At 44.4% G+C, this 12,007-nt stretch overlaps 1 protein-coding gene across 3 annotated transcripts in view; it reads left to right on the forward strand.

The window, feature by feature from the left end:
• The first annotated feature begins 4,104 nt into the window (after positions 1-4,104).
• Positions 4,105-12,007, forward strand: part of LOC127584646 (transmembrane protein 150A-like) — a 70,930-nt gene continuing 63,027 nt past the window's right edge. For 2 of the 3 annotated variants that reach the window (XM_052041483.1, XM_052041485.1), the window contains exons 1-2: positions 4,126-4,223; positions 4,494-4,614. In XM_052041483.1, the coding sequence (XP_051897443.1) occupies positions 4,550-4,614 (65 nt within the window). In that variant the 5' untranslated portion in view covers positions 4,126-4,223; positions 4,494-4,549. Of the gene's footprint in view, positions 4,224-4,493; positions 4,615-12,007 lie in introns of all 3 variants that reach the window. The other variant, XM_052041484.1, reaches the window with a different exon arrangement.

Consider the following 12,007-nt stretch of genomic DNA (forward strand, 5'->3'; position numbering starts at 1 on the left):
CCTGAGGTGAATTAGGGTGGATAAATCCCCAGGGCCTGACTAGGTGTCCCCTTGGTCCTTGTGGGAGGCTAGTGCAGAAATTGCAGGGACCCTGGCAGAGATATTTAAAATGTCCTTAGCCACAGGTGAGGTGTCAGAAGACCGGAAGATAGCTAATGTTGTTTCCTTGTTGAAGAAAGGCTCTGAGAATAAGCCAGGAAATTATAGGCCGGTGAGCCTGACTTCAGTCGTGGGTAAATTATTGGAAGGTATTCTAAGGGACAGGATATACAAGTATTTGGATAGACAGGGCCTGATTAGGGAGAGTCAACATGGCCTTGTGCGTGGCAGGTCATGTCTAACCAATCTTATAGAGTTTTTCAAGGAGGTTACCAGGAAGGTTGATCAGGGAAGATGGTGGACACTGTCGACATGGACTTTAGCAAGGCCTTTGACAAGGTCCCACCTGGGAGGCTGCTCCAGAAGATTGTCACTTGGCATTCAAGGATGAAGTAGTCAATTGGATTCAACATTGGCTTAGCGGGAGAAGCCAGAGAGTGGTAGTAGATGGTTGTCTCTCTGATTGGAGGCCTGTGACTAGTGGTGAGCCGCAGGGGTCGGTGTTGGGTCCGTTATTGTTTATCATCTATATTAATGATTTAGATGATAATGTGGTAAACTGGATCAGCAAATTTGCAGATGACACCAAGATTGGGGGTGTAGTGGACAGCGAGGAAGGCTATCAAAGCTTGCAAAGTGATCTGGACCAGCTGGAAAAATGGGCAGAAAAATGGCAGATGGAATTTAATGCAGACAAGTGTGAGGTGATGCACTTTGGGAGGACAAACCAGGATAAGACTTGCACAGTGAATGGTAGGGCACTGAGGTGTGCAGAAGAACAACGGGACCCGGGAATACAAATCCATAATTCCTTGAAAGTGGCATCACAGGTAGATAGGGTCGTAAAGAGAACTTTTGGCACACTGGCCTTCATAAATCAGGGCATTGAGTACAGGAGTTGGAATGTTATGTTGAAGTTGTGTAAGACATTGGTGAGGCCAAACTTAAGAATGTTGTGTGCAGTTCTGGTCACCTACCTATAGGAAAGATATCAATAAGCTTGAAAGGGCGCAGAGAAAATTTACACGGATGTTACCGGGACTTGAGGACCTGAGTTATAGTGAAAGGTTGAGTAGGTTAGGACTTTATTCCCTGGAATGCAGGAGAATGAGGGGAGATCTTATAAAGGTATACAAAATTATGAGGGGTATGGATAGGGTGAATGCATGCAGGCTTTTTCCCCTCAGGTTGGGTGAGACTAGAACTAGAGGACATGGGTTTAGGGTGAAAAGTGAAATATTTAAGGGGAATCTGAGGGGGAACTTCTTCACTCAGAGGGTGGTGTGAGTGTGGAACGAGCTGCCAGTGGAAGTGGTGGATGCGGGTTCAATTGTAACGTTTAAGAGAAGTTTGAATAGGTGCATGGATGAGAGGGGTATGGAGGGCTAGGGTCTAGGTAGATGGGACTAGGCAGAAAACTAGGTCAGCATGGACCAGATGGGCTGAAGGGCCTGTTTCTGTGCTGTAGTGCTCTATGACTCTAACCTACAACAGCTATAATCCAGAACCAAAGTCACTCAAACTTCAGGTGTAAGCTGCAGTTTGCAAATGACGTGAACTTATGTACACACAGAGATCGGACTCCAAACCATAACCATCTCATTTACTGAAGCATACAAGGGGATGGGTCTTACAGTGAATGTGTGCAAAACGAAGGTTCTTTACCAACCTGCTCCCAACTGCACAACACCACTCTCCAACCATCAAGGTTGATGTTATGACCCTGGAAAATGTACACCACTTCCAATGTGTCGGGAGTGAAGGAAGCCATTGATGATAAAATCACCACTGCCTTCAATGCATCAGCATAGCCTTTGATCACACCCAGCACCATTTGTACTGGCACCTATCATCCGATATGATCATTCCCCAGATAGTCAGTCTGGGCTGAATGTACTTTCTTGGGTTTGATTAAAAGGTTGACTTCTCCAACTGCAGTTTGACTGACCGGATCGATTTACCCTCCAACTGTTGTACAGTTTCCAAACCTTCGACTGTTTATCCCCATTGTGCACTGGTGTGGGCAAGTGATCAGTCACATGATCAGTTTCTGACTGGCTACTTAAGCTGTGATCTCCCTACTGACCAGCGTCTGTATCATGTTTTGTTGTTTTTATTTTGTTCTGTAGGCCTAGGTTGGTAGGTTCTGATGTAAACATTGTCCTAGAAGTCAGCCATAGCAAGGTTTATCAGCCCACTGTTTCCTTATGAATTGCAAGTTGTTCTTCAAGTGTTTCTGTCCACCCATTTGGTGTTTGGGAGGATAAATCCACACATCTGAAAGATGATACCTCTGACTATACAGGGAAGTATTGGTGTTGATTGAATGATCAAGCTTTTGGAGCAGGTTTTGAACTCTTCCGATTCAAAGGTGAGTTCCACCACTGAGTCAATGCTAACACCCCCTGAGACATCATGTCAGAGTTGCCCATCCAAAATTCTGCATATCGATTAAGAAAGCACAAAAAGGTGGAAAAAGGAATCACACACAGACCTGTCAGGAAGCTGTTGTATTTCTCCATCTCTAGGTAAAAGTTTGTAAAGTGTCCCATTTATTTCTTCTGTCACCAAAGTGCCACTAAAATGGTGGTGGTGGTCAGGACAGATGCATGTGTTTTTTTATGAGGGTGGGAGTAGGGATGGAAGTGAATGGTTAGGTAGGGGCTTCGGGCGCATCCTGAGAATCTGGAAGTGGTGGTGCAATGCTTTCCTCCCTGTGTCACTGCCCTGAAGTTGAGCGGGCTCTGTCCCTCCTATCTTTCTCAGCTAAATGTCTTTTTTTTCATTATCAATCGGTTTCTCACTCGACACTATTCTCTTTCATTGCCTCCCTTTGACCTTCTGCCTCCTATCAATTTTCGTTTGTTCTACTGTGCTCAAGGACACCAGAGTAGCCGCTCCGCTGGGTTCCTGCACCCATCTCTAAGTCTCAGTCCCTTCCATATGTTGTTCCACCTTTGTGTCCACCGGTTCCTTTCTATCTCAGGAATAATATTCCTGAGAATGGCTCAGTTCTGGTGGAAGCACAGTGGCAGATGCCGCCTGACCTGCTGAGTATCTCCAGCATTTTCTGATTTTATTTCAGATTTCCAGAGGATTATGTGTCTGTCTTTCTGTTTCATAGAACATAGAACATAGAAAGTACAGCACAATACTGGCCCTTTGGCCCACAATGTTGTGCCGACCTTTAAACCTCGCCTAAGACTATCTAACCCCTTCCTCCCACATATCCCTCTATTTTAAATTCCTCCATATGTTTATCTAGTAATCTCTTGAATTTGACCAATGCACCTGCCTCCACCACCACCCCAGGCAGCGCACTCCATGCCCCAACCACTCTCTGGGTAAAAAACCTCCCTCTGACATCTCCCTTGAACTTCCCACCCATTACTTTAAAGCCATGCCCTCTTGTATTGAGCATTGGTGCCCTGGGAAAGAGGCGCTGGCTGTCCACTCTATCTATTCCTCCTAAAATTTTGTACACCTCTATCATGTCTCCTCTCATCTCCTTCTCTCCAAAGAGTAAAGCCCTAGCTCCCTTAGTCTCTCCTCATAATGCATCCTCTCCAATCCAGGCAGCATCCTGGTAAATCTCCTCTGCACCCTTTCCAATGCTTCCACATCCTTCCTATAATGAGGCGACCAGAACTGGACACAGTACTCCAAGTGTGGTCTAACCAGAGTTTTGCAGAGCTGCATCATTATTTTGCGGCTCTTAAACTCGATCCCACGACTTATGAAAGCTAACATCCCATAAGCTTTAACTACCTTGTCCACCTGTGAGGCAACTTTCAGGGATCTGTGGATATGGACCCCCAGATCCCTCTGCTCCTCCACACTAGTTCCTCTCTGTGTCATTCTCTCCCTTACACTGTTCATCAGTCTGCCTCTCTCTCTCCCCTTATCCCTCTCCCTCTGAATGCCACTTTCTCCCGCTTTTGGTCCCACTTGCAAGTCTCCCTGTCGGTGCGCCTGCCTTTGTCTCAGGGCTGCCCTCTAGCGGTGAGTCGCGCCGGGATGCTCCCGCTGGGTTAGTGTTGCAGCAGCGCGGAGCTGCTGGAGTCCCGGGCGGTCTGGTGCTGAGCAGCGAGGGATCCCGCACTCTAGGGGAAAGAGAGGGACCAGTAAGTGGAGGCGTGGAGTGGGCTGGAGAGTGGTGGGGAGGGAAGGGGGCTGTATCTTCCCCGGGATGGACTCCGGACCTCGAACCCCTCCTGGGGGATGAAACATTCTGGCTCCAGAAACCAGGCATCCGTGTGGAATATTTCAGTTGAAGGGAAAAAAAAGTAAACGAGCAGTTTGTGGGACTGTGGAGAGTTTAGTCGATCTTACTGCTCCTGGATTTATCAGCACGGATGATTTCTCACTGATCCTTGCTCCGGGTTCTGTTACAGTGTCTGGCGGAGCTCGTTCACATGCATAGAAAACGAGATACCATCTGCCTCTTGGAATGACAGCCTGGGTCATCCTTCCCGTTAGCCTGTCCGTCTCCACCATCACAGCATTGTGGGTCGTGTGAGTATCCGGCACAAACACACCGGCTCCGCGTTAGCATTTCCTCGTAACCACAATCGGAGCCGCATGATGTCCTCTCCTGCATCAGGTTGTTCCCAGTGTCACCTCTCCGATGCAATGCACCAGCCCAAGGGGTTTTACGCGGCTGTATAAATACCCATTTTGCCTCTTCACTGCAACTTCCGATAACTTCTTGTTTATAAAGTTTGTGCCATCACAGACTAGATTTTGTCTGCATTGTCACCTCCTGCCGCTGCAATCACAAACTGCTATCCGTTCTCAATATTCGCACTGCTGTCACCTACACTCAGCGTTCCCATCTATTCCCTCCAGCGTCCCTACTGTCACCTCCGATCAGCATGGCTTGAACTGTCTTCTACTGCTGATACTGTCTGTATTGTAATCTACACCAAGCACTGTATGCATTGGTAATTCTTGATAATGCTGGCACTGTCACTGGCACTCAGTAAGGTCTGTACCGAGCATAGTTGACAGCATCGGGAATGGATAACAGTCTAGATGCCATCCATTTCCAATACTGTCATTACTCTCAATCCTGACAGTTTTGCCCCCTGTTCCCGCCACAATCCATACTGGCAGCTAATCAACCCACACTCTGCAGGAACTGCCACCTGGTCTGTACTATCACCTACTGCTTACTCTTCATACTGTCAGTCTTGTCACTGCCAACTTCAACTGTTGTCATTCTCTGTGCTGTAGCCCACACTGTGTGTACTGGCATGTCCTCCTGATACTGTCAGCTGGATCACTGACTCCCTCCAGGTCTGTACTGCCTTTCCACTCTCCATGCTGCCGGTACTGTCATCTGCTCCTGATGTCTGTACTGTTACCATGGTCTGTATTGGTGTTTACTCTCAATATTGTCATTACTGGCACCCACTCTCTGTACTGCTGTTTACTGTCATTGGATCCTTGTTCTCACTGTTCACCTGTACAGCCATCTACATCGCCACCCATTCCTGCCACCGTTAATCACACTTGGCACAGTCCAAGTTCTCTGGGTGGTCAACACTGTCATTGCCTCTTGATACCTTTGGTACTATTACCTGTTCTCAGCATGGACAATATTACAATTTGTTCTCAATACTGTCACTTACACTGAACAAAGTTTACACTGACATCCACTCTTGAAAGGTTTGCTACTGTCCATTCCGTATTGTCTTTATTGCTAGCTACTCCTGACAATCTTGACACTGTCATCTGCTTTAAGCTTGGTCATTTACTCTTGATGCTGTTGTAATTGGAACTGACATTCAGTACAGACATTCTTGATCAGGTTTATACTGTCAGCCACTCTTCATACTGTTAGTACAGTCACTGCAATGTCATAGTTACTTCCTGTGCTGCTATATATGCAATGCCCTCGTCTGCGTGGCCATCGACTCCTGATACTGCTAACTACACTCGGCACGGTTTCCTGTCACCTGCTCTCAGCATGGATTGTATCGCTGTCAGCTGCCGTTTACTCTTGAAAATGTTGGTCCTGTCAATCACACGCAGCATGAACTGTACTGGCCTTTACTCAATATTGTCAGTGCTGCCAGCTTTCAGCATAGTTTGTATTGTCATCTACTCCTGAGGCAATGGAGAAGAATGCTGGGGCCCTGACAGAAAATGTTTAAATCTTTGCTGCCCACAGGTGAGGTGACAGACAGATGACTGGAAGGCAGCAAATCTGGCACCTTTATTCAAGAATGGTAGCAGGGACAAGTCAGGAAATTATAGGCCAGTTATTCTAATGTCACTGGTAGGGAACTTATTGTAAAAAGTTCTGAGGGGCATGATGAATCTACACTTAGCAAGGATGGGATTGATCAGTGATAGCACAGATTTATTGGGGGGGGGAACGATCCTGTTTAACTAATTTAATTGACTTTTTTGAAGAGATAAAAAAAATTAATGAGAGCTGTGCTGTTGATTTGGTTTGCATGGACTTCAGTAAGGCCTCTCTCACGTGGAAGATTGGTTCAAAGAGCCCATGGGATTGAAAGCAAGTTGGCAAATTGATCCAAAATTGGCTTGGTAATAGGATCCAGATGGTAATGATAGATGTTGCTTTGGTTTTTGGAAGCCTATGACCAGTGGGATATCATGGGGATCAATGCTGGGACCCTCATCTGGAATACCGTGTGCAGTTTTGGGCCCCTTATCTTAGGAAGGATGTACTGATGTTGGAGACAGTTCAGAAAAGATTTACGAGGATGATTCCCAGAATGAAAGGCCTTACATACGATGAACGTTTGTCGGCACTTGGACTGTACTCACTGGAGTACAGGAGAATGAGAGGGGACTTCATAGAAACATTTAGAATGTTGAAAGGACTGGACAGAGTAGATGTGGCTAAGCTGTTTCCCTTGGTCCAGGACTAGAGGGCACAGTCTTAGAATTAAAGGGTACCAGTTTAAAACAGAAATGAGGAGAAATTTCTTTAGCCAGAGGGTAGTGAATTTATGGAATTCTTTGCCACATACAGCAGTAGAGGCCTGATCATTGGGGGTGTTTAAGGAGGAGATTGATAGGTATCTAATTAGTCAAGGTATCAAGGGAAATGGGGATAAGGCTTGAAATTGGGGCTAGATAGGAATAGTTTTAGTTTAGCTCATGCAGACTCGATGGGCCGAATGGCCTACTTCTGCTCCTTTGTCTTGTGATCTTGTGATATTAATGATTTATTTAAATATAATGTGGGAGATATGATTAATAAGTTTATAGATGACACAAAAATTGGTAGTGCTGTTGATACTGAGGAGAGTAGTCTTAGGCTACAGAATGATATTGATCAGTTGGTAAATTGGGTAGGGTCCTGGCAGATGGAATTTAATTCTGACAGTGAGGTGAGGTGTTGCAATTTGGGGAGGTCAGATAGGGGTAGGACATATACCATGAATGGTAGGGCTCTGAGAGGTTTTGAGGATCCAAGGGACCTTGGTATACAAGTCCCAAGGTCCCTGAAGGTGGCAGCACAAGTCGATAGGTTGGTAAAGAAGCCATACAGGATGCCTGCCTTCATTAGCTGAGGCATAGAGTATAAGAGCAGGGAGATCTTGGGACAACTTTATAAAATGTTGGTTAGGTCACAGCAGGAGTATTGTGTGTAGTTCTAGTCGACACACGATAGGAAGGGACAACACTGGAGAGGGTGCAGAGGAGATTCACCAGAATGTTGCCTGTGATGGAATATTTCAATTATGAGGAGAAATGGGACGGGCTGTGTCTGTTTTCCTTGGAATAGAGGGGGCTGGGTGTGGGGTAGGGGGACATCCCTGACAGGCAAACTGAGAGGCATTGAATGGGGAGACAGTAAGAAACATTTTCCCATCAAAGATTTGTCTAAGACAAGAGGGCTTAGGTTTAAGGTGAGTAGTGAAAGGTTTAGAGAGGATCTGCAGAAGAATGTTTTCACCCAGAGGGTGATTGCAATCTGGAACACTCTGCTTGGAGAAGTTAGTGGAATCGAGTACTTTCACAGCACTTAAAAGCATCTGGATGAGCATTTGAATTATCAAGGGATAGTCAGCTACGGATCGTAGGATTAGTGTAGATAGTCCTTGATGGTCAGAAGGGCCTGTTTCTGTACAAGCCCAAGGATCCCTGAAAGTGGCAGGTAGATAAGACAGTGAATAAAGCATAGAGGATACTCGCCTTCATCAGCTGGGACATGGAATATAAGAGCAGGAAGGATATAATAGTGTTCTCATTAGGACATAGCTGGAATACAACACACAGTTCTAGTCACAACACCAAAGGAAGGACATAATTACAAAGGAGAAGGTACAGAAGAAATTCACCAGGATGTCGCCTGGGATCGAACATTTCATATATGAGGAGGGACTGGATAGGCTGGGTTTGTTCCCTTGGAGCGGAGGAGGCTGAGGGGGGACCTGATTGAAGTGTATAAAATTATGAGCAGCTTAGACTGGATAGAGAGCAGAAACCTTTTCCCTAATAGAAATGTCAAAAACTATTGGATATAGGTTTAGGATAAGGGGGAAGAGATTTCCTGAGGACATTTTTTTCTCATCCGGAGGGTAGTTGGAATCTGGAGTGGAGTATATAAATAGGTGGTGGAAGTAAGTATCCTCAGAAAGTTTAAAAAGTATCCAGAAATGCACTTGAATTGCCAAGGCATTGAAGGCTGCTGAGCAAGTGCTGATAAGTGGGATTAGTGCAGCTGGGTAACTGATGGTCAGTGTGGACATGGTGAGGTGAAGGGACTGTTTCTGTGCTGTTGGACTCTGTAAGAAGGAAAGTCACTGATGAAGCAGTTGACTTTGGTTGGGCCCAGGTCTCTGCTGTTTCTTGACATCACGAGGGGTGAATTGAATTAATTGAAGACTGGCTTTAGTGGTGATGGGAATTTCAGGATGTAGCTGAGATAGTTATGTAGTTGGCACTTCTGGCTGAACATGATTGCAAATGCTTCACCCTTGCCTTACCTTTCATGTGCTAAACCCCATCATTTTGTTGTGGTTTGGGATGTCATTGGAGCCTTCTCCTTCCATTAGTGGTTTAATTGTCCACCACCATTCATGTGGAGGTATGTTAGGACTATGGTGCTGCTCCTGGCAGGCCCTCCTCATTCCCCTGTGAACCAGAATTAATCTCCTGACTTTAAAGTAATAGTACAGTGAGGGTTACACTGGATTATGAGATTAGAGATTGCAGTGGTGTACTTTTCTTTCTTGGTGTACTCTCCTTTCTGTGCTGTAAATTCCTACAATTCTTAATACAATCTATATTGCCATTTAATCATGATGTAGGTTATAGTGATACATATTTTAGCTACATTAATGCAACTTGCATCAGACATGGCCATTACAGGCACCTATTGCTGTCTGTAATGCCACTGTTTATGGCAATACTATCACCAACCATTGCTATGATTTCTACTGACAACCACTTGTGTTATGATCTCTACTGCAACATGCACTCAATATGGACATACAGTTCTATACAGTCACTTGCTGTTTGTGCTGTGAATTATCCATCGACGCCATCTATATGTCACCTAGACTGTGACCTACTTTAAATATACTTTCATATTCTCCTGATGTGATGCTTAATTGCATGCACTTTTCATATGGTTTGGAATTTCATCTACTCATTACAGGGTTTGTTTTGTACCCAGAAGTGGGTTAGAGATCTCACCCAGTAATTTGAGGTGCACTCAATAGTTCTAAATGCACTTCACGGAAAATTATTCTTCTCAGCCAAGCTGAAAGGTGCTGAATGAAGCCTGGCTGGGTTGAAGTGCACAGCTCACCTTCTGCTTGGAGTGGTACAGTATTTATTTCAACTAATCACATAGTAGATATCAGTCAGACTTATCATTTGCACTAATTTTAGAGTTGGGTTGAACTAAATATCAGTGATGCCTGATATCCTTTCTCCAAACCTGGCTTTGAGGTGTGCCCAAAGAAACACATGGAAAATAGTTTTGTTAACTAGAATTAGCAGATTTCCAAATCCTATAATGAATGTTTGCAGAGTTAACAACTTTTGTTGGCTTTTAAATATTTTCAACACATTTCTATAAATTCTAGTATTTGTGACAGATTATACCTACAAAGTGTTACTGGGGCTTTGTTGATTAAATATTCTCATGTTGGAACTGGTTGATGGACTCCAAGCTCAGATGAAATATAATATTGTTTTGCTTAGGTCGATTTGCCACAGTTCCAACACTTGGGTGTAATATGGCACCAGGACATTGCACAGGAATTTGCCAGCTTAGTGTCCTAGGCCCGACCATGTTTTGTTTCTTCATCAATGACATTCCTTCCAACAAAAGATCACAAGTAAGGATGTTTGCTGATAATTGCACAATTTCATTTGCATCTCCTCAGAAATTGAACATCTGGCATTGCTGATAAATGGCAAGTAACATCTATCTCTAACAAGAGAGAAACCATCCACCATTGACATTCTGTGCATTTAGCATCATCAAATCCCCCAGGTATCAGCTTCCTTGGGGATTGGGAGATGGTGTGAGTGTGGGGGTGGAGTTACCCTTAACCATAACCATTGTGTGTGGCTACAACAGCAGATCAGAGGCTGGATATTCTGTGGCAAATGATTCATTTCCTAATACCCCAAATCCCATCTAACATCTATAGGGCAGGTCAGGAGTGTGATGGAATACTCTCCATTTGCCTACATGTGTGTAGCTCCAATAACACTCAAGAAGTTTGTCAATATCCAGCACAAAGGAGCCAACTCAACTGGAAACCCATCCACCACCCTCCAAAATCAGTGCACCATGGCTGTACCATGCGCCATCTACAAAATGTACTGCAGATAGTTGCCTAGGATACCCTGACCTCCCAAACCTCTGACTCCTATAATCAAGAGCAGTGGGTAGATGGGAACTTTACCACCTACAGGTTCCCCTCCAAATCACAGACATTGCTTATGGGAATATATCCCCAATTCTCATTGAGTCTACAGCTTGGAATCCCTACGCACTAATGGTGTTGAAGTACATTCACCAGAACATCTGCAGTTGTTCAACAAGGTGACTTACCAACAGCTTTTTAAGAGCAATTAGGGTTGGCCAATAAATGCTGGCCTTATCAGTGAAACCCACATCCCCCGAAATGAATAAAAAAGCAATGTCCAGAATAACACATGCAAAAAGATTATAGAGTGACAATTTTCTCTGATGATACAATGACAAATATAGATATGACCAATACAGTAATTGTATTAAACATTACTTTTTTATCTTAACTAAAATACATTTTCTGCTCTTTCTCTTGCTGTCAATTTAGAAGGTGAAACTAGTGATTACTATTTGTGATAGTTGCTGGTGTCTGGCATTTTAATGTTACCCAGCATACACTTTTGGTCTCCATATTTAAGGAAGGATATAATTGCATTAGGGGAAGTGCAGAGAAAGTTCACTTAGTTGATTGCTGGGATGAAGGAGTTGAGATATGATGAGAAGTTGGGCAGTTTGGACCTGTACTCTGAGTTTAGAAGAAAAGTTAACAGGTGATCTTGAATATTGAAGGTTGACTAGTATACAGAAGGCTGCTGTTATTAACAGCAGTCACTGTGGGCAAGATTACCTGCCACCTCAGCACTTACTACCTCCTATTTATGGATCATTCTGTGGTGGTACTGCTAGCTGTAAGTACAGGACAGATGTAGTAAAAAGTCAGACATGTCTGGTGTCACCAAAGAAAGAGTCCTGCAGATGCCTTCCCCAAGAATGTTCAGTAAACCTCACATTTTTCTCCAAATGCTTGAGGAGCAATTCATTTGAAAGCTAAGCTTTTCTAAGCCAATGTTAACAATCTTCTCTGCAACATTCTGCAGAACAGCTCCAGTCACACACCTTAGCTTGCAGAGCTTTAAATGTAGAGGTTAA

This window comes from Pristis pectinata, chromosome 30 (genome assembly GCF_009764475.1).
Source record: "Pristis pectinata isolate sPriPec2 chromosome 30, sPriPec2.1.pri, whole genome shotgun sequence".
NCBI lineage: Eukaryota > Metazoa > Chordata > Chondrichthyes > Rhinopristiformes > Pristidae > Pristis > Pristis pectinata.